General features: G+C 44.2%; 2 protein-coding genes across 2 annotated transcripts in view; both read left to right on the forward strand.

Moving 5' to 3' along the window:
- Positions 1-86: 86 nt before the first annotated feature.
- LOC128343935 (zinc finger protein 420-like) lies at positions 87-27284 on the forward strand. Its single transcript, XM_053293371.1, has 6 exons — positions 87-128; positions 8031-8387; positions 9038-9179; positions 10053-11080; positions 21284-21425; positions 23461-27284. Exons 1-6 carry the CDS (start codon positions 87-89, stop codon positions 25368-25370), a joined length of 3621 nt encoding a protein of 1206 aa, XP_053149346.1. The 3' UTR covers positions 25371-27284.
- The window catches only part of LOC128343047 (zinc finger protein 420-like), a 46175-nt gene continuing 33545 nt past the window's right edge, over positions 14691-27320 (forward strand). Inside the window, exon 1 of the mRNA XM_053291438.1 lies at positions 14691-14820. The gene's annotated coding sequence lies outside the window, so the exon portion shown is untranslated. The remainder of the gene's footprint in view (positions 14821-27320) is intronic.

A 27320-nucleotide genomic window follows, 5' to 3' on the forward strand; every position in this document is an offset into this window, starting at 1 on the left:
ATTAAATTATTCCTGAGTAGTCCTATTGAAATTAAGTACTCCTTTAAAGTAACTCCTGAGTGGTAATATTGAATAATTTAGTCTGGATGTCTGCCAGTGACCACAGTGCTATCAAATTCAACATGGATGTAAGTGATAAATTGTCCTAAAATTCCAAATCAATTGTATTTTATTTCAAAAGAGAAAACCTTGTCAAAAATGTGTAGACTTAGTGGAAGGGAAAGTCAGGAGACTCTCATATCTTTGGAGATTATTTAGAATCACATTAACAGAAGGTCAGATAGAACATATACCACCACTGGCAGAGCCAGCCAAACGGTGGCCTGAGTCCCACCCCACCAGTGATGCCCCATGTGCATGATGTCACACACTTGTGGGTGTGCCTAGGCTTCAGAGAGCCCCAAGCAAGCTCCCCTGATCTCATTTTCAAGCAGTGTTTGCAGCCTAGATGCATTTATTTCCCTTCCTCTCCCTTGCTGGAGGGAGAGGAAGAGAAACACTGCCAGCCAACCAGTGCTAGCTGGAAATTAGCTCGTGAGAGCTTGCATGGGGCTTTCTAGAGCCCGGTCACGCCCATGTGACGCCGCATGTAAAAGGGGCATGCCTGGGCTCTGAAGAGATCGTGCGAGCTCTAGCAAGCACATGTCCAGCCAGCACTTTATTTCTCTTCCTCTCTCTCAGTGAGGGAGAGAAAAGGAAATCCATGCATCCAGGCAACAAAACTCTGTCTGGAAATGAGATCAGGAGGCCTGGGGTGGGCCCTCTGGTGATCGGGCCATGCCCCCTTTGCACATGACATCATGTGCAATGGGGGCTCCAGCGGCCCTTTTCATTGGCGGCCCGAGTTCTTTGAACCCTGTTGCTCAATGGTGGCTCCGCCCCTGTATACGACAGATTAGGAAAACAACAAGAGCAAGAAGATGCCAGTGTAGTGGAAGAACAGAGCCGAGGAAGCTATAAAAGGAAAAGGAAAAAGAGGCTTCCTTTAAGATGTGGAAGTCTTTCCCACATGAAAATGAGAAGGACCTCAAACTCCGGCGAAAGAAATGTGAGTTGACAATAGGGTAAGTGAAAATACAGTTTGAGGAGAACCGTGCTGCTAAATACATTGGGACAAAACATATACATCAGAACCAGAAAACCCAGCTAGGGATACAGTTACATGTTAGGTCAGAAAGGACTGCTGAAGAAGGGAGGGAGATGAAAAGCTATATGAATTATTTGTGTTGATCTTTACTGTGGAAGACTGTATCTATGCTGAAGGAATAGTTGCATTAAAAATTAACTTGTAACCAGAGCATTTACACACAAGCCTGAAAGGCTGATATTTGGGGGAAAGGTAATGGCAGGGTTACTCAAACTTCTGAAAGCAGAATAATTGGTTAAAGTGTAGACCGACTTCACCCGAGAAGTCCTCCTCCCTATGTTCCTATGGAACTGAAGGTGGGTGGGTATATATAGAGTTGCCAGGCAGACTCCCATCCAGGCACTGACAAGATCCAGATCTGATCTTTCCTATTGCTCAATGGTGAGGGAAAGTCGCTTTGTACATTTTCCAACAAACCTTTCTTTAGTACAGACTTTTACTAAAGTACATAGGTACATGCATGGCCAAAAATGTCTTGGGGAGAGATGCTGTCTTGCACTAAAACAAGAATTAAGTGTGGTATCCCTTTAAATTCTATCCTTTTAGGTTACTAAACTGGCTATTTAAAGCCAGATCATAAAAGTACCCTATTTAAAGCCAGATCATAAAAGTACCCTTTACTCTGTTGTTTGCAGCAGAGGCAAAAGCCTGGAAGCAGGACCATCTGCCATCACTGAATGTATTTTTATTAATTAATTACTTAATTAATAAAAGGCTCTGGGCGGTGTACAATAACTTTAAAAAGACAGAAAACCCACAATTAAAACAATGCTAAAACAACATAAAAACAATTCAAAAATGACTAAAACTATTTAAAACTAATTAAAATACTTTTAAAAACAACAACATGGCAATGTTGCCATGGCATTGTATGGCAATGTTGAGTCTGTAATACCAACAAACAATGATACCACAAAATTTCATTCTATAAATGAGAGGAGAGCTGGTCTTGTGGTAGCAAGCATGAATTGTCTCCTTTGCTAAGCAGGGTCCACCCTGGTTTGCATTTGAATGGGAGATGACGTGTGAGCACTGTAAGATATTAGGGGATGGGGCTGCTTTGGGAAGAGCACCTGCACGCTTGCATGCAGAAAGTTCCAAGTTCCCTCCCTGGCATCTCCAAGACTGGGCTGAGAGAGACCTGCAGCCTTGGAGAAGCGGATGCCAGCATGGCTAGACAATACTGACATTGATGGACCAAGGGTCTGACTTGGTATAAGGCAGCTTCTTATGTTCCTAAGAGAGCTGTTGAGTCTGCTCATGCAACGCCCAGTGCCCAACTGAGTTCCCTTTCTTATGGATATTGTTTTTAATAATATTTGTATGACACTTTTCAACCAAAAGGTTATCAAAGCAGTTGATATAGCAAAAGGCATGAGAAAATATCCCCAAGGGACTCAGAATCTTCTAAAGCAAAACAATTTAAAACAGTTTGTTAATCATTTAAAACCTGGCAGGCCAGGCCAAACAGATAGGTTTTAAGGGCTCTCCTGAAGGTCTCAAATTACGGATTTGAATCTCAAATTACGGATTTCTGTTGGGAGTGCATTCCACAGCCCAGGAGCAGCTATAGAGAAGGCCCGCCTCTGCATTGCCACCAGACAAACTGATGGCAACTGGAGACGGACCTCCTCAGATGACCTTAACATGCAGTGGGGATCATGCAGAAGAAGGCACTCTCTAAGATAACTCGGACCTAAGCCGTTCAGGGCTTTAAAGGTAATAATCAGCTCTTTGTATTTTGCCCAGAAACATATTGGCAGCCAGTGCAACTGTTTCAAAACAGGCATAATATGGTCTCTCCGGGTTGCCCCAATCTGGCTGCCCCATTTTGAACTAACTGAACTTTCCAGACTACGTACAAAGGCAGCCCCATGTAGAGCGCATTGCAGTAGTCAAGCCTGGCAGCTCGAGTACTACCAGCTGATGAACCATTGTTTTGAGGTCATCCTCTTCAAGGAATGGATGCAGCTGTCGAATCAGCCGAAGCTGATAGAAAGCACCCCTGGCCATGGCCTCCACCTGAGATACGAGGGTGAGGCCTGCGTCCAGGAGTATTCCCAAACTGCACACTTGCTCCTTCTGGGGGAGTGTAACCCCATCCAGCACAGGAAGATCTAACTCACCCCTCAGATTCTGAGCCCCCACAATGAGCATTTTAAGCTTTGTTTCCCACTGCACAAGCAATGGGTGCAGCCCACCCCCATCCACTTGCTTCCCTTTGCTTCAGAATTGTCTAACAGAAAGAGGGAAGTGGAAATGAGAACGCATAGAAAAAGAAAGGGAGAGGCAGGGATAGAGGCAAAGCAACAGTGGAAGGAAGGAGAGACAGAGGAAGCAAGAAAAATGGAAGTGACTTGCAGAGAATGGAAGAGAAGAACAGAAAGCTGTAATATCCTTTCTAGAAGAGATTATGAAGATTGAAAAGGAATGGTATTCATCTTCATATTTTTCTCTTCTATTTCTTTTAATGAAATTACCTGCTTCTGTCTTTATAGGGCCTACTGCACAAAGGCTTCGTTTCCACTGCACAGAGTTGTGTGTGCATTGAACAAAATATGTCCAGATGCATGTTAGAATAAACTTTGGCACTGGCCACTAGACTATGGGAAACACCTATATCAGGCAGCAGCAATATAGGAAGATGCTGAAAGGCATCATCTCATACTGCATGGGAGATGGCAATATTAAACCCCTCCTGTATTCTACCAAAGACAACCACAGGGCTCTGTGGGCGCCAGGAGTCAACACTAACTCAACAGCACACTTTACCTTTACCACAACCACCTTGGGTCCCCAGATGCTGTTGAATGATTTATTTATTTTTACATTTATATCCCACTCTTCCTCCAAGGATCCCAGAGTCATGTACATGGTTGTGTTTATTTATTTATTTATTTATTAGGAACATTTTATATACTGCCCACTCCGAAGACTCTAGGTGGTGTACAAGAACATGCAAAGCAAGACAACATTAAAATTACATTCTAAATTAAAAACTCAAGTAACTAACAAAAAAGAAAAAAAACAAATAGGTAAACTACAGGACAAAAGCCTGGCGAAAAAGAAAAGTCTTTAATACAGATTTAAAAATCAGTAAGGAAGGGGCTAAAGGAATCTGAAGGGGAAGGGAGTTCCAAAGAAGTGGGGCAGCAACAGAAAAGGCCCTTTCACGGGTCCTAGCGCCCTGAACCTCTCGGAAATCAGGGACCAACAAAAGGGCCATCTGAGATGATCTGACCGGATGGGATGTAACTGGATGGGAGAGGCGGGTCTGTAGGTAGACAGGCGCCAAACCCCGCAAGGCTCTGAAGGTCAAAACCAGGACCTTAAATTGAGCTCAGAAGCAAATAGGCAAACCAGTGCAATGACTGCAGGAGAGGTGTTGCCCTATTTTCTAGCACCCGTAAGTAGGCGAGCCGCTGCATTCTGGACCCATTGTAGCTTCCCGATTATCCTCAAAGGTAACCCTAGATAGAGAGTGTTACAATAATCTAAGCGGGAGATAACAAGGGCATGGGTCACTGTCATTAATGCTTGCCGATCAAGGTGAGGGCGTAATTGGTGGATCAGATGAAGCTGGGCAAAAGCACTTCTGGCCACAGCCTCCACCTGCTGTTCAAGCAGGAGGCGTGAATCCAAAAGGACCCCCAAATCACAAACAAGCTCTTTTGGGGGCAGTGCCACCCCATCTATAACAAGGTTCACATCCAGCTGTTGGCCGATGCGAGGACTGAGTAAAAGTAGTTCAGTCTTAGTGGGATTCAGGCTGAGTTTAGATTGCATTCTGGACCATTGCTGCCGCCCAGGCATTCATCCAAGTCAGGCACTGGGCACTGAGCAGGGCCTCAGGCCTGGGCTGTGGGCTTTGCTTGTGGTCTTACCCCTCTCCCATCCAGTGCTTGACTTGGCCACCGTATCATATGCCATTGCCTCCAGAAAATGTTCCGCAAATTATTTTGCCTATTATATACTGAGGTCATTAACACAAGCAAAACTGTGTTGTTCTATCCGGGTTTGGGAGTTGTGTGTGCTCCCAATATTTGATTGTGTGGAAGCAAGGTAGGAGGAAAACCTTTCCCTCCTACCTTGCTTCCACACAATCTCTTCTACCCGGGTTTTCCTCCTACTTTGCTTCCACACAACTGAAAACTGCGAGCACACACAGATCCCAAACCAGGGTAGAACACAGTTTTTGATTGTGTGGATGACCTCAAACAGTTGTTATTCCTGTGGCTTAAAAAACCGTTACTGCCTTCTTGTGTTCTATCTTCATGAACAGTTGACGTATCTGTGACACAGTCACATTTGTTCACTCAGAATGAAAGAATCTGTGATGCATACATATAAATATCTATAGCACCGTTTTAAGACATATTTTCCCTTCCAGTTTACTACGAGCTGCCAGGAATGAAAATGGAGGCACCTAATGTGCCAAGATCATTTCCAGTGCATAGACTGAAAGGAGAAGTAAGAGGGCTTCATGTCCTCCAGGCTGGGACCACGAGGGAGTTCCTGTCTGGGGCAGCTTTAAACCAGGTTAAAGAGGAGCCAGCTGAAAGGCAGCAGCAGCACTGGGAATCCCTATGGCAAGGGCTCCTGAAGGCTCACTCAGGAGGAGAGAGTACCCCACAACTGCCTGAGTCCTCGGACTGGGAGGACACTAAAGATGTTCAGCCTCTGTTCAGTGGAGTAACGGATGCTAGCAGGTGGCCTGGAGCAGAGTTTCTCAACCACCGGTCCGGGGACCGCTGCCGGTCCCCGAAGGGTTGAGCGCCGGTCCCTGACTAAGAGTCAACCCCCACCCAACAACTGCAATCAAGGCACTCACTTCCTCAATTTTGCACATGGTACGGAAGAGGAAGAGTATCACCTTCTTGTCCCTTGCCTCCACGTGCTGCTGTGATCTTCCTACAGCTATTTTATTCCCTATCTTTACAGCTTCAAACTGTATGCGGTGTGGGGGCATGAAAAGGTATGCCACCTGAAGGGCTGCCACTTGAAGGGCTGCTGGTTCTTGCATGCTCATTGTTTGCAGCCAAAGGTTGATAGATTGAAACCCAGCTGCCTATTGTGGTCGAGGCACCTTGAGAGGGAACGCTGTTTCCCTCTTGCATCGGTGGGGTGTTGTGGTCCCTCTGCCCCCTGTAACCCCCTGGTCTGCACCGCCGGTGGAGGACGGCGGTCCCCTTTATGACCTCGCCGGGTGCGGGGGACAATCTCTGGCCGGGATCATGCCGCGGTGAGGGCTAAGCAGAGGAGGGAGGGAGGAGGGCCGCCTTGGCTCACCTCGCAGGTATGCGCGGGCAGCATGTGGGACCACGTGAGCTGCGTGGCCCCAAAGGCAGGCTGGTGTGATTGGCTCCCGCAGGGGAGTTGGGAGGGGGGCACAGAAGTGCACATTGTGAGAGAGGATGGGGAACACTTGCTACACTCTGGTGCGCAAGCACAGTGGCGGCAGCTCTTGGACCCAGGCGACCTTCCGAGTGCAGTCCGGTGCACCATTGCCTCACCCACCCTGAACAGTGCCTCATCTCCCCAGCGAGGAAAATGAGGCATCTACCACTACAACGCCCCACACCCTCCGCCATCTCAGAATCACCCCCTTTCTTTTAATGCCAGGTCTCCACCGCTCTTCTTCACATTTTCTTTCACCATTAAAAAAAACCCCATTCCCAGCACCTGCCATGTAACGAATTTAACGAGTTTTGGAGGAGCTGCACGGGTTTCATTAGGTCCACCTCACAAAGTGCACATCTAAGAGCAGGATCCAGATCAAGTCAGGTGATCATGACCAAGCAGCATTGACACAAATGAGAGATGACTAAATTAATTCCAGTGGGTGGTCGTGACTAACGTTGTCTGGATCCTGCCCTGCGACTACACAACTCCTGCTAAAACTCCACCTCCATCATGAGAGGGTTAAACTGTAGATTTCCGGCTCTACTGAGCTTGCCCTGCTCTCCTCTCCTCACCTCCTTTTTGCTTTGCTTGACATCCAGCCTGATGAAGCATTTTGGGGGATTCAAAAGCTTGCTTGTGCGTTGTTTTCATTGCCCCCATGTAGCTTTTGAATTTTTCTAATGGCCCAACATCCCCTCTCCATTGAGTAATCACAAGCACCTCCACCCCCACCCCACACATACTGAAGACATACTGGAGACAAATTTGTTCACCCAGGCTTTTAGATTCAGGGGTTCTCAACCTTGGGTATCCAGACATTGGTGGACTTCTACTCCCATAATCCCCAGCCATAATGGCCAAATGCCATTGTGGTTGGGGGTTATGGGAGTTTAACTGAGGGACCCAAGGTTGAGAACCCCTAATATTCCATGTTTGCAAAAGATTCCAAATTTAATTATTTTAATGCTTATATTATTTTCATTCTAAACTGCCCAGAGATGCAAGTTTTGGGCAGTATAGAAGTCTGATAGATAGATAGATAGATAGATAGATAGATAGATAGATAGATAGATAGATAGATAGATAGATTTGAAACCCCTTTACTAACTGCCGGTCCGGGAAACTGCGCATGAAGAATGTAGCGGTCCTTGAAACTCTGCACGAAGAATTTAGCGGTCCTTGACTCCAAAAAGGTTGAGAAACACTGGCCTGGAGGACTGTGTGTGTCTCAAAGCCTGCTAGGCCTCAGCCAAGAATGTAGTGGTTAGAGTGCTGGACTAGGACCGGGGAGACCCGAGTTCAAATCCCCATTCAGCCATGAAACTAGCTGGGTGACTCTGGGCCAGTCACTTCTCTCTCAGCCTAACCTACTTCACAGGGTTGTTGTGAAAGAGAAACTCAAGTATGTAGTACACCGCTCTGGGCTCCTTGGAGGAAGAGCGGGATATACATGTAATAAATAAATAAATAAATAAAATAGGCCTGCAGAAGATTGGACTTCTCTTCTCAGAGAGTGAAGGAAGAGATTCTGGGTGAGGACAGAACTGGCTTGGAAACAGGGCGCCAGCATTTCAGGCAGTTCTGCTACAAGGAGGCCGAGGGGCCCCAACATGCTTTCAGTCATCTCCAGAAACTTTGCCATCAGTGGCTGAAGCCAGAAAGGCACACCAAGGAGCAGATCCTAGAGCTGCTGATCTTGGAACAGTTTCTGACCATCCTGCCACAGGAAATGCAAACCTGGGTGAGGGAACGTGATCCCAAGAGCTGCACTTGGGCAGTTCGACTGGCTGAAGATTTCCTAAGGAGGACCCAAGAGAGTGAGAGGTGGCAGCAACCGGTGAGATAATGTATACATAATACCAAGAGGCCTCAAATGGAAGTGGGATTCTCTGATCATAGTAGCCCTATTTATTATACATTACATTCAACATACATACAGTCTGTATTCAAGGTACACACATACAATCTGTACACACATTATGCTGGATGCACGTATAGCAGTACATTTCTTGACTGTGTCCTGGCTTTTCAGGGGCCTGTACCCAGGTTCACTTTTTAAAGTGATGTATGTGTGTATAGCAGGGCTGCACAACTTCGGCTGTCCTGGAGATGTTGGACTACAACTCCCATCATCCCTGACTGTTGGCCACTTGGCTGAGGATGATGGGGGTTGTAGTCCAACAACAGCTGGAATGCTGAAGTTGTGCAGCCCTGGTGTATAGACACCTGCACAAAGGTGCAATGTAATATTGAATAGGGCTGCTGTTAAGTTTACAAGGATTGTGAGATGTAAAAAAGAGTATTTGAGAATCTGTTAGCTGCAGCAGAGATTATAATTCATGTTAAACTAGAAATCTAGTGGTTATTTACATGGGCAGTTACCCCATTTTATCTAGCACTATGAACCCATAGGATGTAGGAGCTGATCACCTCTCAGCCCTACATATTATAACTGCCTTTGAAATTTTGTTGATGTGTCTGTTCTAGGCACTGGTACCATTTGAGGAGGACAAGCAGGAGGAAGCGGAGGAAAATTCCTTCAAGACAGAACAGCCAACATCAGATACTATGGAGGTGGAGCCCACAATGGAGGTGATGCAGGAGGGAGATAGGGAAGCCGACTTGCTGGGTAAGAATTCATGTCCCTTAATTTTTGGATATCTCTGGGATAGCTCTGGTGTACATGCTCATCTGATGATGTAGTGGATGGATTCGGAATGAGGAAGTCCCAGGTCAAACTATGACAGCAATTGGCTGAGCTGGTGTTACATCACAGAATGTTGTTGTTGACAAAGTTTTCCAAATACTCCAGAAACAAAGAATGTTTGCAATCCACCTTCTGTGAGAGGAAAGCAATTGTCAGTTTGCTGGAATTAAACCTCACACAGGCTCTAAGAGCAGGCAGAACTTTATTGGGTAGATAAAGAAGAGATCTCAGGAGGTAAAGCAGCCAAAGGACAAGGAATCTAGAGACAGGAGCTCTATTCAAAATTACATTGTACCTGTTTTCAGATGCCTGTACATTTGTACATATTTTTGTGTGAATACCTGGATTCATGTTAAAAATGAACCTGGGTTCATTTTTAAGTCCCACAGATACATGGTACAGATAAAAAGTGTACTGCTGTATCTGCATTAGACATAACATGTGAACAAATGTATCTGTATACAGATCTGTATCTGTGTATACTGTACAGAGTTGGTACAAGTGTTGAACATAATGTGTGAATAAGGCTTAGTTGCTGAAGAAAGGGAGCAGAATAGACAATGAACTGAAAAACAATAACTTGAGCAAAGAGTACGTGTGGGGGAAAGGGCAGAGGAGATGGTACATCTATGTTAGAGGAGAATCTGAAGAAACCTTACAATGCTTAAAGTCAGGAACTGTGAGGAGAATTTCTGCCAGTTATTTGTCTGTAGGCTTCTAGTTTGTTCTCTGTTTGTGAGAAAGCAAACATTCAATCAGTTCATATTTCATGTTACGATTCTCTGTTTATTCTAGCAGAATACAAGCATAAATTGCTTAATGCAGGAAAGAAAGGATATAAATGCTCTCACTGTGGGAAAGGCTTCCCATGGAGATCACACCTTATTTGGCATGAGAGAATGCATACAGGAGAGAAACTGTATACCTGCTCAGTCTGTGAGAAAAGCTTTGGTCAAGCATTGCACCTCACCATCCACGAGAGAACCCACACAGGAGAGAAACCATATATATGCACGGTGTGTGGGAAAACTTTCAACAACAGTTCTGTCCTCCTTCGGCACACGATGAATCACACAGGCGAGAGAGGATATAAATGCTTGCACTGTGGGAAGAGCTTCCGGTGGAGATCGCACCTTAGTAGACACATGCCAACTCACACAGGCGAGAAACTCTATAAATGTTCATTGTGTGAGAAAACCTTCAAGCAAATGTCTCATCTCCCTAAGCATGAGAGAATCCACACAGGAGAGAAGCCATATTCATGCTTGACTTGTGGGAAAAGGTTGATTGCTAAGTCTGATCTTGTTGTACATGAGAGAATCCATACAGGAAAGAAACCATATTCATGCTCTTACTGTGGGAGAAACTTCAGTGATACAGCAGCCCTTTCCAAACATAAGAGAACCCATACAGGGGAGAAACCCTACAAATGCTCTCACTGTGGCAAATGCTTTGGTGATGCATCAACCCTTACTAAACATAAAAGAACCCACACAGGACAGAAGCCATACAAATGCTCTGTGGGGAAAAGTTTCAGTGATAAAAAGTTTCAGTCTGTGGGAAAAGTTTCAGTGATAATTCCAAGCTTACTAAACACAAGAGAATCCACGCAGAGGATAGGCCTTATAAATGCTCAGTCTGTGGGAAAGGTTTCCGCGAGAGCGATCACTTTATTAGACATGAGCGAAACCACACAGGATATAAACCATATGCCTGCTCAGCCTGTGGGAAAAGCTTCATTGACAAATCAGACTGTAATAAGCATGAGAGAACCCACACAGGCGAGAAGCCACCTAAGTGTTCAATCTGTGGCAGAAACTTCAGTGAAAGATCAAATCTTCTAAATCATCACAGAATCCACACTGGAGTGAAACCATATAAATGCACCATCTGTGGGAGAAGCTTGAGTTGCTAATTGCATCTTCTTAATCATTACAGAATCCACACTGGGGATAAGCCATACAAATGCTCAGACTGCAGCAAGAGCTTCATTCAAAGGACTCAGCTTCTTGCCCACGAGAGAACCCATGTCAAAGAGATTCAGTGAACATTATCTATCTATCCATATTTTTATACCATCTGATATAGACATCTCTAGGAAGTGTACATAATACAAATTACAATATAAAAACAAAAACAGACAAAACACTTTCACAGAATAAAAACAATTCACAATTTTAAACCATTAAAATAATTTTACAGGATAAAAACAATTCAACAGTTTAAAATTCATTTTAATGAAAAGCCTGAGAAAACAGGTAGGTCTTGCGAGTGTTTTTTAAAGCAATCAGAGATGGAGAAGCTCTTGTTTTGACAGGGAGTGGATTCCAAACCCCTGGGGCAGCCACAGAGAAGGTCCGGCCCCAAGTTGCCTCCAAACAAGCAAGTGGCAAGACTCGTCCTCCCCAGATGATCTTAATAGTGGCAGGATTTATGACAAAGAAGGAGATCTCTTAAATACCTGGGACCTAAGGCATTCAGGGCTTTATAGGTAATGACCAGCACTTTGTATTTCGCTCAGAAACATATTGGCAGCTAGTGCAATTCTTTCAGAATTGGTGTTATATATCCTGTTATGTTGCCCCAGAAACCAATCTGGCTGTTCATGCCTCTTGCTACTTGATAGGGCCCAGTGAATGGTGTGAGCACATCTGATCCCACAGCACTGCTGAAGCTAAAATTCATGTTGTGTGTTATAGATAATCATTTTTATTATTTATTTATTTATTTATTTATTTACACACACAATCAGACAGGTGTTATTGATTGGTTTGTTTTATCCAGACATCGAGTATGTATGTATGTATTTATTCATTCATTCATTCGATTTCTATACCGCCCTTCCAAAAATGGCTCAGGGCGGTTTACAAAGAGAAATAACAAACAAATAAGATGGCTCCCTGTCCCCAAAGGGCTCACATTCTAAATTTACATCCTGGCCTGGGACGTGAGAACTATCTTCTCCCTTGTGAATTTGCCCAAACTTTGACCTTGGCGGCTCTCACGGGCAGCCAAGCCTGGTCTTGGCTGCCTTAGCCCTGTCTTAGCTGCTCATGAGAACCGCCTCGTAGTTTCCTGTATTCAGATGAAACAGTGTCCTTTAACCACATGAACCAGGAAACTCCGGTTTGCTACAAACTGTGAAAGGAAGTTTCTAATGACATTCTCAGGAGGAAGGAAAAGGAGGGGGAGCATTATGGCTTTCGTTTAATGTTTGAACTAGGCCAGAATGAAACATTCACACTGAACACAGTTGCTCCTTTGAGTTGAAATGGAAAAAATTAGACTTTAAAAAGACTGCAATCCTATAGTGATCTGGAATTTTTTGTCTAAGTAGATGTGGACTTCATCAGGCCCCGGGATGTAGACACCACTGATAATTCTGTAGAAGAGGAAGATATAAAAATTAGCTTTCTTCTATATCTCATAAGATAAGAAGCTTTCTGGTTGTGGGGGATAACTTGCACTTGTATATCACATTTTAAATACCCTTCAGAGGATCCATGTATAAGAAAAGACCCTTTAAAAGTTTCTGACACCTATTTAAATGTGAGTTAATCCATTCCTAAGAAGAGCCCTGCTATCAGACCAAAGGTTCATCTAGGTCACCTGTTTCCCCTAGTGGTCAGCCAGAGGTCTCTGGGAATCTCATAGGCAGACCAAGAAGGCCATAGTCCTCCCTCACTACTGTCCGCCCACCAGCAAATGTTATTTAAAGGTACACTGCCCCTGAATGCAGAGGTTCCATATTAACAAAACATTGCTCAGAATGTGAGGGGGGAAAGACATCCAGAGAAGGGTCTTTCTAAGTTTGTCTAGCCCAGGCCTCTGCACTGTGTGACCCACTGAGTTGGAGATAGCACCACCAGCCAGGAATGATTACTGGTGAGCAGGGATTCAGTACCCTCCTCCCACCACCCTGTTTGTGCTGCTTCCCTTAGACTGCAAACCCCTCACAGGCCACAGAAATTGACTGGTAGACTGTGTAGTCTGGTGGTCTTGTGGTAGCAAGCATGACTTGTCCCCTTAGCTAAGCAGGGTCTGCCCTGGTTGCATATGAATGGGAGACTTGATGTGTGAGCACTGTAAGATATTGCCCCCAGGGGATGGAGCTGCTCTGGGAAGAGCAGAAGGTTCCAAGTACCTTCCCTGGCTTCTTCAAGATAGGACAACAAGATTTTTATTTTTTTTTTAAGGACAAGATTTTTAATTGAACCAACAAACTACCAAAGCATATAGTAAGTTACCGAAGCACAATTATATACAAAGTGGTTGTTTATACATCGTATATACACAAAGATTTACACACAAGGATTTGGTAACCAACAGGGTTATAAAGTATATGCAGGCAGTACTTTAACCTGGGGGGGTGGATTTCAAGGCACATCAGGTAATCGGTGCGGGGGGGGGGGGTTACGTCCAACGTCCATTTCCACAATTTGTCCCATTGCTGTTTAGAAGAGATACACTTGTCTTTCTGCGCATAACCATATAGACTTTTCCAGAAGAAATTTACTGTCTTACTGGACCTCTTGGTCACGTCTTCGCTCCCTGCTCCTATGCAGGAGCATTGCATAAATGACATACAGGTTTACTAACCTAATTACAAGAAGGGGAACATTCAAATTCCCTTGTATGAGGGCACCCTGCCTGCAACCTTGGAGAAGCCGCTGCCAGTCTGACCAGTGGGCTGACTCAGTATACGGTAGCTTCCTGTGTTCCTATCTATGTGCATCCTTCTTGCACTCATTAAGGAAAGTCTAAGCACCTTTTTAGCAAGGGCAGCATTGTGGGGAGAGGTGCCCTTTCAGAAAAGTAGTTGCTCCCCTACCTGCCCCCCACAAGAGAGCTGGTCTTGTGGTAGCAAGTATGAATTGCCCCCTTTGCTAAGCAGAGTCTGCCCTGGTTTGCATTTTGAGTGGGAGATTACATGTGAGCACTGTAACATACTGTGATGGGGCCACTCTGGGAAGAGCAGAAGGTCACAGATTCCCTTTCTAGCATCTCCAAGAAAGGGCTGAGAGAGGCTATCATCCTGGAGATTGATGCCGATTCTTGCAGACTCCAGATCTATCCTGGAAGATTGGCAACCTTACCTTTTGACTTTGACAGCATCCTCCAGGTTCAGTCCCTGGCAGCACAGGTAGGGCTGGCTGAGACAGGAAAGATGCTGTCTGAAACCTGGAAAACTGCTACCAGTCATGGACAGTACTGAGCCTGATGGGCCAAGTGTCGTCTGACTCAGTGGAAGGCAGCTTCCTTAGGTTCATGCACAGTCGAAAAACTCCTGCTCGCTCTAGAGGGGTGCGTGAACTAATCACAGAAGGCAACTGTGGGCAAAGTAAGGGCGCCCCAGAACTTCAGCAGCCGCGAGCAAGCATGCTCATGTAAGAGCGTGGTGTGCGTCGCTATATCATAATAAGAGTTAGATGGTTTGTTTGGGATTCCTTCTCCGTCCTTGCTGTTTATTTCCTCAATCCGGCCTATTGTCGTCGTTATCTAGTCGTTCAGGGAAACTGCTTCAACCGAGGCGCTGGAAAGGCGTCGCAACAACCGTCGCAAGGTATGGACTTTCCCCAGAAGTACACTTTGCACGCAGCGGAGGCTGCCAGGGAAATTCAGCGTGCATCCAAGCAAGCAGGTTGGGATCAACTGCCTGCCAACTCCATTCCTCCGCTCCTTCCCGCGACCCCCATGCTCTAACCAACATAGCTCCTCTCCAGCAGGACTGGTACGGGGGGGAAAGCCTCCAATATTTACAAAGGGCCACATGATCACATGTTTTAGGAACCAGATCTGCAAAACGCTGAAAGAGAGTTGAAATCCCGAGGAGTCAGCAGCTAATTTTCACGTTCTCTGGAATATTCCCTGGAATTTTCCCAGTTCTGCACCACCGCTATTCTTCCCCTCCCCACCCCCCCGAATTCCTTCTTTTCCTTTTCATTCCTTCTATGATCTTTCCTTTATTCTCTGTTTCCTTCATGTTCCCACCTGGATTTGATACAAACACGGGCTTTCAAAGCCTGGGGTGCAATTTTCGCTCGTTCCCATCAGTCGCCTGTAACGCTTTTGGCTCGTGGGCAATAAAGTATTTCTTGGGCCAGCTGAGCTGACTTTGTCCTAAAAGGAAAAAGGACTCCATTTCCCATCAGGCCCCTCTCCCTGCATCCCGCCCCGCGCAGAACCCGCCTCTTGCGCGCTGTTAGTTTATCACCCGGGTCACTCTCATTGGGAGACTAACAGTCGCCCCTCCTACCGGGGCACAACAGGGCAAAATTTAATATTTTCTTCTAAATCGTCCCAAATATAGAACAATACGAAATTCTGTTTCTGAAATCTAGCAACTGTGCCCGATAGTTTCAAATTAACGTTCGAAGCACGTTAATTGCCTTTTGTCTGTTCAACTGGTGCAGCAGCACCACACACACAGCTTGCACCTGTTAAATTTTGGCCTGTTTTGGTAGCTATGAAAGAAAGGTACAAGGTCCTAAAATGTTTTCCTGACACAACCTCATTTATTTCACACAAATCCCTCCTCAAAACCCACCTTTTCATGAGGCCTTTGGCACAATCCCTTAGTCCCCAACCTCTACTGAATCTAAGCCTATACATATATGTGTAGCTAAAATAATCTCATATTCTTCCCCTTTTGCCCCTGCCTCTACTTTCCTGGCCTTCCATGGTTGTTTCCCCTTTGTCAAGTTATGAAGTGTGAGCCCTTCAGGGCAAACATCTGCCCTCTTATACGAATACGAATATGATGAATATTTATATACCACTTTTCAACAAAAGTTCCCACAGTGGGTTACATATAAATAAATAAATGAAAGGGCTCCCAAAGGGCTCACAATCTAAAAAAGAAACATAAGATAGGCACCAGCAACAGCCACTGGAGGGATACTGTACTGATGGATATGGCCAGTTGCTCTCCCCCTGCTAAATAAAGAGAATCACCACTTTTAAAAGGTGCCTCTTTGCTCAGCAGGGGCCAACTGAGTAACATACATAACGTAGCCTTTACATAGTATGTATACATGGTTCCCTGTCAAGGGTCACTAGATCTGAGGATCTGACCTGAAATTTCAAGGTCTTCTCAGAAGTTGTCTTCAGACATGCAAAAAAGAGAGGATGCTGTACTTGTGTACAGCCTCCTGAGAGAACACCAGCAAGCCCCACCCTGGTGCCGGTGCATTAAGAAGCCACTTGCCACCACGCTCTCCACACTTAGGGCGTTTGTCTGAAGAGGCCAGCACCATAAGTTTAATGGTGGCTTTTCCCATCACCATCGGAGGGCTGGGGCACTGCAGCTTTCTATCACAGAAACAGCTACCACCATGCTTACAGCATTTGCCTCTTCAGACAAATGCCATAAACATGGAGAGCACAAGGAGGAGGATGCTTCTTGGCATGTCAGCACCTGGCAGGACTTCCAGGAGCACTCACAGGACGCTGTACACAAGTACAGCGTACAGCGGCCATTTTTAAATTTCTGAACCATTCCAGGGTATGTAGGGAAATGAGCAGACTCTCAAGGCAAGAAGGCAGAATCAGACAGTCGGGCTATTTTCTTCTTAGCTTGAGAGGTTTTAGCATTTGCTTTGGCCCCTTCATGTAATAAGACCTGTGGCTTATTGGGCCAAGAGGAATCTAGAGGAATTTGGGAACAGCACCTAAGATTCACACTTTGGGGCAGGGTGTAGGAAGTGAGAAAGAGGCAGAGGAGGAAAGCCAATTTATTGAAATGTTGGAGGAGGTGTTGTTGGAGAGACAGCCTGAGGTCCAGCAGCAGCAGGGACTTATCTAGGGTACCCAGCGGCATGGAGGAAGCAAGCCCCAGCCCAGCCCAGTGCACATTCACAGAATCCATGGTGCAGGGTAGGAGAAAGAAAGAGCTCTCTCCAGCACTGGGTGGAATTCCCAAGCAGACCATGTACAATGGTCTATCAAGGGCTACTAGTTGGAGGGCTGTGGGCCACCTCCAGCCTCAAAGGCAGGATGTCTCCCTGCCCTCTCCCTGCTGTTACTCCCCTGCAACTGGTACTCAAACAGCAGGGAGAGGGCATGCCTTCAACTCCTGCCTGTGGCTTCCAGCGGCATCTGGTGGGCCACTGTGTGAAACAGGATGCTGGACTAGATGGGCCTTGGGCCTGATCCAGCAGGGCTGTTCTTGTTCTTATGTTCTTAATGCAAACAAGCCGGCAGGGGGCAAGGATTGGGGTGGGAGCGAAGAACCGACCAAAGGATGGATGCTGCTTGCATGAATTTCAAATGAATTTCAAATGAATTTCAAATTTCATATCCATAACTTAGTTAGAGAAGGAGTCTTAAAGTGAATTTTGGCAATGACATGGATGGAATATCCCCAAGTTACAAAACTCCTATATGGAAGGCACATCTATGTAGGAATTAATGTACAATCCCTGTGCTGGCTGTCATGTGTGACTAGTGCACATTTCAGGGTGTTTGCTGAATGCATACATGGAAGCCCACAATTAGGGGAAATGGGACCTTACATTGCAATTATGTTCATGTTTACAGTAAGTCACACTGCAGGCTTGTTCATATGATCATAAGCTGGGTAGAACATGTGTGGGAACTTTGCACACTCCTGATTTTGATCATCTGTGAGGGAAAAACAAGGTAACAGGTACCAGGAGAAAATGGGTGTGCGCACAGCTCCCAAACAGAGTAGGATATTTATCCTACCCAATTAATTATGGTGTGATCTGCTTTAGTGTTCAGTGATCCTTATTCCCTAAAATTTTTTTAAAATGTTGTGCTGTGAGCTGCCCAGAGAATAATTTGTTATGGGGCGGCTAACAAAGTTTATTATTATTATTTTATTAGCAAGTAGGGATGGGCCATAACTCTGTGGCAGAGCACATTCTTTGCATGCAGAGATATAATTATCAGTACATATTGTATGTAACTGGAGATGCCAGGGATCGACATTGGGACCTTCTGCATAATTTAAATAGTTTTGTAAGCCGCTTTGAGATTATTGAAAAGCAGGATTTTTAAAAAACCCAGCAAGTTAAAGCAGTTGACAATTAAAATAGCCAAAAACCACTAAACATAAAATCAAGGCAGATGTCATCAGAGAAAGAATGTCCTTTGAAAAAAGGCAGAGGTTGGGGGAGATTTTGAGTTTCCTTCTGAACATTGCAAATGAAAGAACCAGGCAGATTTCAGGGATCAGGCAACAGGAGCCTTCCCAGATGGCAATTTTACTTTGCTTCCCCATGGAAGGGCAGGTGTTCATTCACATACTGTCTACATTTATGTTGAAGTCTCTGTGTGGGGAGCACTCTATACAGAATTCTGGTTTTTCATTATGCATTAGAGCTTAGCCTGATTTATGTCCAGGGTAAAAATATCCACTTTTTGCATAGGTTTTTGTTTTTTTGTTTTGCATAGTCATACTTGCAGTAAAACCTAGCAGTAAAGGTGTGCTAAAATTGCTGTCTGGGAAAGCTCCGGGTGATAGCAAAGACCTTTCTCAGCCTGAGACTGCTGCCAGTCAGAGCAGGCAAAACTGGGCTAGATGGACTGGTGGTCTGAATCAGTATAGTCAAGCGTCGTATGTTCAAATGAGTATAAGATTTCAGCCTTAATTTGTGTCTGGACTTATCAGAGCATCTATTTGTAATGCCCAGGCTCAACCCTGGAACTCTGTCTATCTAATTTATCACATGTGTATCCTCCTCGTACTCCAAGGAACTCAGGACCAAGTACACCTGCCTATTCTAGTTCATTCTCACAACAACCCTGCAAGGTAACGTAGGCTAAGAGCTGAGCAAAACTAAGCAGAGATTTAAACTCTGGTCTTGCAGGCTCTCTCCAGTTCTCCATGCTGGCACTTACATCTGAAGTCAGAAGAGATGAGAGTGCCCCGGAGTGTTACACTAGTTAGCCCCACTGCTTTGGGAGCTTGCATTTGAGACTAGTGCTCGATGGGGGCAATAGGGGGCACTTGTCCAACTTCTGGTGTGCCTCCTGCTGTGAAACCTCTTCCTCAGTCCATATGTGCCTTTAGCTCAGGCCTGCTCAACTTTGGACCCCCAGCTGTCTTTGGACGACAACTCCAATAATCCCCAGCCATAGTGGCCGATAGCCAGGGATTATGGGAGTTGTAGACCTGTAAGAGATTTGAGATGCCCAAAATTCCTTTGCAGTTTAGGAATAAATGGGGATCCCAGAATCCTTACATCAACAAGAACTGTGGGTTCTTTTTGGTGGTCTTGGCTGTTAAGACTCTCAAGATCCAAGAAGACACCAGGAGAATGAAGGGGTAAAAATTAATCAAAAAGGCTTTATTTTTCACCAGATTCAGGCAAATCTCAGCATACAGCACACAGCAAAATACCTTTCTCTCTCCCCCAAAAGCAATCAGGCAGTTTTAACTAACAGCTTTAAAAGATTGTCAAAGCCTCTTCCTTCTTGTGGTTTCTCAATTCCCCTGGGTCTCACCAAAACCCTTGTGCTTCCTTCTTTTCCTCTTCTCTTCTGTGTGATGAGGCCAAATTTCACACCTCCTAGCCCCGAGCTGCCTTTGAGTCCCAATATGGAGTTTTTTGTACCTTTCTATAGATCACCCACCCATCAATTTTTCCATATCTCCTTGATAATAATTGGCCAAAAGGGGTCTTGACCATTGACCTATAATTCAATTTGCTGTACCTTTGGCATTTAATATCATTGGCCAGAAAATATGACAGACACAAGCGAAAGTAGAATAGGGGTACAACCATGGACGGGGGACCACTCAAGCAGAATTCTTGTGGTTGGCAATTTCCATTTTTAGACTCTGCTTTTCAGTGAAAATGAGGAAGTTTGCCTGAGTTGACAGGCTGATTCTCTAAAATTTAACAAAAGGGGAGGTGGGGGCTATCTTGAACAGTGAGCGGAAAATTACTCACTAGTGGGATGAGGAGTTTGTGTGTTCAACCAGGAAAAGGATATCTAATTTGAACGTAATGTGGGAGATTGGGACTCACCCAAGGTGGGAGAGTGTGTATTCAACCGGGAAAAGGATATCTAATTTGGACATAGTGTGGGAGATTTGGGAACACACCTATATGATCAGTCCTGACCATGAGCTCATGTCAAGGCCTGAACTTGTGTCAAACAAATGGATTCATGTCAAGCATTTATCTAAGATAATATGGCTAACTTACCTAAGCACTTATCTAACACAAAAATGACCACTACTAAGTCTTACAGACCAACATCTGCAGGAAGGCCGAAATTGAGCAGGCCTACTTTAGCTGATGGAGGTGATGGCAGTTGTAGTCCAACAACATCTGAGGGCTCAAGGTTGGTAAACCCTGTTCTACAAAAACTGACCCGAAATTATTTTCATACACACACACACACACACACACACACACACACACAATATATCTATCTATCTATCTCTATACACACACACACACACACACACACACACACACACACACACACACACATTGTGGATTTGCCACAATACTATAAGAAATAACTTACTAATACAGAACACAGAGTACTGTATTCCATTAAACAATTTTAATATCTATTATTTATGATTAGTGGAGCCAGTAGTTTACTATAGTCAGATGAATTAACCTATGTATCTTTTGTTTTATGAGTGCTGTCAGTACAAAGACTGACTTGAGAATCTATCTATCTATCTATCTATCTATCTATCTATCTATCTATCTATCTAAATCAAATCTGACATTAGATGAATTGGATCTGATACCCAATTAATGCATTATGCTAGCAATGTGGTTGCCCACCAGGGAATTGGATGGATGGACCCCTCTGCGCATCGTTAGCCACGTCTGTGAAGTGGTGCCCATGTGGGCGGAGCCAGGTTTTATTATTATGACACATTACAGCTTTCATAACCAGAACCACTCCAGCAGTTCTCACAAGGGGTTTCCAATTGACATATGTCATGAGCTTAATTCACCTTACACACTTTACAGTATACGTTGGATGGGACCAAGTTTTAACCTTGCAAGTGAAACTAGTTGAAAAGGTAGTGCAAAGACAGAGTGAGTGAAGTTTTTCTTTTTCAGATGCCACTGAATTTCAAGGAGGTTACTCTGTATTTCCCAGATGGACAAGAGCGTCTACAGGATTCAGATGGAAGAACCCTGTACAAGGGCTTCATGCAGGAAAATGGTGAGAATGTACATTTTCCACATAAGTAGTGACCAGTGTTCCTTGTAACAGGGATTTCCAGATATTGTTGACTACAACTTCCATAATCCCCAGCCAAAGGTCATTGCGGCTGGGGATGCTTGGAACTGTAGTCAACAGTATCTGGGAATCCCTGTTATAGAGAACATTGGCAATAAGGCCTAGAAACTTGCTTTGTTAAAAAAATGAAATGAAAGCTGAGATGCAGGGAATCGCAAAAGAGAAGCTCTCTGTGTGTTGTGTAAGCACTGCTTATTTTGCACACACTTTATGTATCTATTTCAGGATTTATATCCACCTTTATTATTAATTAATTAATTAATTAATTAATTAATTCGATTTCTATACCGCCCTTCCAAAAATGGCTCAGGGCAGTTTACACAGAGAAATAACAAACAAATAAGATGAATCTCTGTCCCCAAAGGGCTCACAATCTAAAAAGAAACATAAGCTAGACACCAGCAACAGTCACTGGAGGTACTGTGCTGGGGGTGGATAGGGCCAGTTACTCTCCCCCTGCTAAATAAAGAGAATCACCACATTAAAAGGTGCCTCTTTGCCAAGTTAGCAGGGGTCTAACCTTTCCTGTATAAATCAAGTCCAAGGTGTCTAGCAATATAAAATCAGTCAGAAGACGAAAACATATGAACATTAAAAGACACAGTAAATTAAGACAGCAGACCAACTGCACAGTCCAACCCATAAAATAGCAATCAGTACTCGTATATGTGTTTGTATGAATGATGATGCCTGTTATTAATTTTAAAAATGAATCTGGGTACAGGCCCCTCAAATGTAAAGATAGGAAGTGGGCTGCTATACCTGTGTTCAACATAATGTGTGAATAATTGTATCCGTGTACAGAACTGTACCTGTGTATACTGTATAAACGTTGTATGAGTGTTGAACTTAATGAGTGAATAGGGCTCTTGTGAAATAAAAAATATTTTCAATGATCACTTTAAAAAGAGTCAAGAAAGGAGCCTGTCGCTGGGAATGGCATTCCAGTTGTAGTTCTCCCACCTCAAAGTCCTTGTCTTTGGTACCTCCCAAATAGACTTCAGTGGCGGACCAGAGAGCAGGCCTCTAAAGGCAACCTGAAGGCCTTTGGCAGGTTCAGATGGCTGTAGGTGGTCTATAATGAAGCCTGGTTTTATTCATTCATTCATTCATTCGATTTATATACCGCCCTTCCAAATTGGCTCAGGGCGGTTTACAACAGGATAAAACCAATTAAAACCAGTTAACAATTAAAACCAAAACTATAAAAACAGAATTAAATCAATTAAACATTGAAACAACTAAAAACCCTGGAAAACCAAGGCAACCATTTAAAACAATTTAAAACAGTTTAAAAACCCTGGCCAGGCCAAACAGATAGGTTTTAAGGGCTTTCCTGAAAGCCAGCAATGAATTCAGATTACAGATTTCTGCCGGGAATGCATTCCACAGCCCAGGAGCAGCCACAGAGAAGGCCCGCCTCTGAGTCGCCACCAGACGAACCGGTGGTAACTGGAGACAGACCTCCTCAGATGATCTTGGCCATTCGTTCCTCAGGCTCCATCGTGGCTTTTAGAAAGCTTTTAAAGACTTGGCTTTTTACCCAGGCTTTTACATAATCGTTTTTACTGCTGCTTCTGTGTGTTTTTATCTGTTATCTGTTGTATTGTTTTTATCCCTGTTTTATATGTTTTTAGCTTGATGTTTTTATTGCTTGATGTTTTTATTGCTTTTTATTGTATGTTTTAATTTTTGTAAACCGCCTTGGGGTTTTCTTTTAACGAAAGGCGGTATAGAAATGTAAAAATAAAATAAAATAAAATAAAATAAAATAAAATAATTAATTAATAAAATCTTAACGTGCGGTGGGGATCATGCAGAAGAAGGCGCTCTCTAAGATAAGATAGCGTTTAGGGTCAAGAACTCAGAAAAACCTCTCTGTCCAGAGATTTCCTCCTTCTGCTCCGATATTGTACATGGGATTATTTGTAACCTGATTCTCTGTTTTTTCTAATAGGTGATGGGCAGGTATATGAAAATGAAGAAGAACTTTGCATACAAAGATCTGAGCAAAAGAAGGAAATCAGAACATCACCAGGATTAGTAAGGGAGACGATTTCCCAGTGTCTTGAGAAAGAAGAAACTGCTTTGAGTCATCACAGACTGGAGAGGCAGCTGGAAAACCATGTAGCAAAGAAAACTGATCAAGCCCTTCCTAGTGCAGAAGATCCCTGGGATCTTGGGAAAGGCCCAGTCCGAAAGCGGATCCGCAAATCTCAGAGTCCAAGGACATGCAATGAGTGTGGGAAAACTTTTGCTCAGGCCTCGAACCTCCTGGCGCACAAAAGAATCCACACAGGCGAGAAGCCTTATAAATGCACCCACTGTGGGAAAAGCTTCACTGAAATGTCAAACCGTAACAGGCATCAGAGAACCCATTCTGGAGAGAAACCGTATAAATGCATTGATTGTGGGAAAAGCTTCAGCTTTAGATCAGACCTCATTAGACATGGGATTACCCATACAGGAGAAAGACCATATAAATGCTCTGATTGTGGGAAAAGCTTCAGCCATGCCTCTACCCTGATCAGACATGAGAATATCCATACAGGAGAGAAACCGTATTCCTGTACAGACTGTGGGAAAAGCTTCACACAGAGCTCTTCCCTTCTAGCACATAAAAGACTTCACACGGGAGAGACTCCATTCATATGCACTGTTTGTGGGGAAAGCTTCAACTGGAAATCTCACCTTGTTACCCACAAGAGAACTCACACAGGAGAGAGACCCTACAAATGCTCCAAGTGTGGGAAAAGCTTCATTGAGAAGTCGAAACTTAATAGACACCAGAGAACCCACACGGAAAAGGAACTTTATGAATGCTCTGAGTGCGGGAGGATCTTTAGTATCCGATCCAACCTCATTAGACATGAGATAGCCCACCGAGGGGAGAAATCATACACATGCTTCAGCTGCGGGAAAAGCTTCAACCAGTCCTCGAAGCTGATGAGGCATGAGAGAATCCATACAGGAGAGAAACCCTATTCCTGCATGGACTGTGGGAAAAGCTTCAGTCAGACATCAGAACTCCTCAGGCACGAGAGAATCCACACAGGTGAGAAACCATATAAATGTTCTATGTGTGGGAAGTGCTTCAATCGGAGATCGCACCTCAATACGCATGAGGCAACCCATATTGGAGTGCAGCCATATGAATGGCCAGACAGCAGAGGAAGCTGCCATAACCGCTCACTTCTTATTGCTAGTGTGAACCCACCAGAGGAGATCTATACAGGTGGACAGTCCTATAAATGCTCAGATGGTGAAAAAGGCTACAGCCATAACTCCCTCCTTATTGCAGGGGTAAATTCACACGGGCGGACACACACAGGAGGCCAGCTATGTGAATGGCCCAACAGTGAAACAAGCTACAGTCATTGTTCACTCCTGGTTGCGAGTGTGACTCCACAAGAGGGAATCCACATAGGAGATCAGCCATATAAATGTTTGGACAATGAAGCCAGCTACAGTCATAGCCCATTCATTATAACTAGTGTGACTGCACCTGAGGAGATCCTTGCAGTAAGCCAACCATATAAATGCTTGGACACTGTGGAAAGCTACAGTGATACCTCCCTCCTTATAGCAGATGTGAGCACCCATCGAGAAGAGAAACTCTTTAAATGTTCTGAGTGTGGAAAGCGCTTCAATTGGAAATCGAACTTCATTCGACACCAGAGAATCCACACGGGAGAAAAACCATATCACTGTAGGGACTGTGGGAAAAGTTTCAATCGAAGATCTCACCTTGTGAGGCACAGAAGAACCCATGGGGCATTGAGACCATATGCTGAGACTGAGGGTGAAGTTTCAGTTAAGGAACTGATTGTCTTAGGGCCGAGTGAATCTATACAGGAGGGAAATTAAAGACACAGGATCTGTAGGAGGAGTTCCTGTTGTGACTCACACCATTTTTCAAACTGGGGAATCCACAGAGAAGGCAAACATTATGAATGTTCAATGACATAGCGTAACAGGGAAGAACCTCAAGCTCAAAACATCTCTGTGGGGAAAGATTCAATTGGGCATCAATTCTTGCTGGACACAGGAGAAATTGATGGACACACGAACCAGAGAAAATGATTGCCTAGTTCATACAACCAGCTCATGAGGTAGCAAATAGTTCATGGACTGTACCATTTCAGCCTCCAAGAGTGGGAACTCATAGTTGAATGCTCTTCCATTAAAAAAAAAATCCCTGCACATAGAAAATTTCAGGGAGTAGTCAGTCATAGTCAGTTAGAGAGGAGATCTGATCTTGTGGTAGCAAGCATGACTTGTCCCCTTATATAAGCAGAGTCCACCCTGGTTGCATATGAATGGGAGACTAGAAGTGTGAGCACTGTATGATATTCCCCTCGGGGTGGAGCCACTCTGGTTCCAAGTTCCCTCTCTGGCACCTCCAAGATAGGGCTGTGAGAGATTCCTGCCTGCAACACTGGAGAAGCCGCTGCCAGTCTATGAAGACAATACTGAACTAGATGGACCTATGGTCTGACTCAGTATATGGCAACTTCCTATGTTCCTATAACTTTATTGTAGTTAGCCATAGCCCTTACAGTATTCGAATGTATTATAAGGATGACCCTATACATGAGTCAATTGGCAATTGTCATAAAATCACAATAAAACAAGCTGCCAATGCAGAATTTAGGTGTTGTTTATTATTATTTTTAAACTGTTGAGATTTTTTTTTTTTAAGGTTGATTTTCACCCAACAGACCCACTACAATGTCCGGTAAACTCTTATTGGAATATTGTCGAATAAACCATAAAAATTTCCTCCTTGCATCACCATATAAGGCCTACTCACCTATTATATTCAACACTCATATGAGTGTACAGTGTACACAGGTACAGTGATTCACACGTAATGTTGAACATAGGTACAGCAGTGTATTTCCTATCTGTCCCATGCATTTGAAGAATCTTGCCCAGGTTCATTTTAAAAATGAATACAAGTAAATTCATTCACATAAAAACATGTACGTGTGTGTAGAACAGGGTAGGCAACTTTGGCTCTCCAGCTGTAATTGATGGGAGTTGTAGTTCAGCAGCACCTGGAAAGCCAGGTTTGCCCATCTCTGGTATAGACATGTACGCTTGTACAACTTAATGTCTGAATAGGGCTATAGAGGACAAACCATCAAATAGTGCACTAGATCTTTTACCTAGTTACAAAAAAACCACAAAAAAACACAACCTCCATCCCACCCAGGGAGTAGAGTTCTGGGCTAGCCTGGTGTGATAGTTTAATACGTGCAGGAAATGTGTTTCATGGATATGCATTCCAACCCAGTGGTTTTCCACCTGGAGTCTGAAGAGGTATAACTCAGGACTAGTTTTAACACCATCTGTCATTTGTATAAAGAAGTCCACTACTAATGTTTAAACTCTAGAAGGGAGTAAAATTGTTAAACAAGTACTTTGAGTGTGTGTATAGGGGCCATTTGGATAAACAGCACACCCAGCCACGATAAAGGGGCACACTGAGCACACCCACGGGGACACCCTCCGTGGATGTCCCAATGGGTGTGCTCTTGGTGCATCTCTTTCCTAGCCATGTGTGGGTTCTATCATTGGAACCAGCCCTTTATTTCTGAAACTGCCTCTGTGGGATTATCCTCCTCCAAAATGAGATATTATGGACTACAGTCATCCCTCGCCAACCACGAGGGTTCCATTCCGGCAAAACCTCACCACTGGCACATTCGCAGTTGCCAAGCAATTGAAATCAATGGGAAACAGGGGGTTAGGGGAACTGCGGTCATGAAAAGACAAAAAAAATCAAAGAAAAATACAAGAAATTTGCTCCAA

Source organism: Hemicordylus capensis, chromosome 2 (genome assembly GCF_027244095.1).
Source record: "Hemicordylus capensis ecotype Gifberg chromosome 2, rHemCap1.1.pri, whole genome shotgun sequence".
NCBI lineage: Eukaryota > Metazoa > Chordata > Lepidosauria > Squamata > Cordylidae > Hemicordylus > Hemicordylus capensis.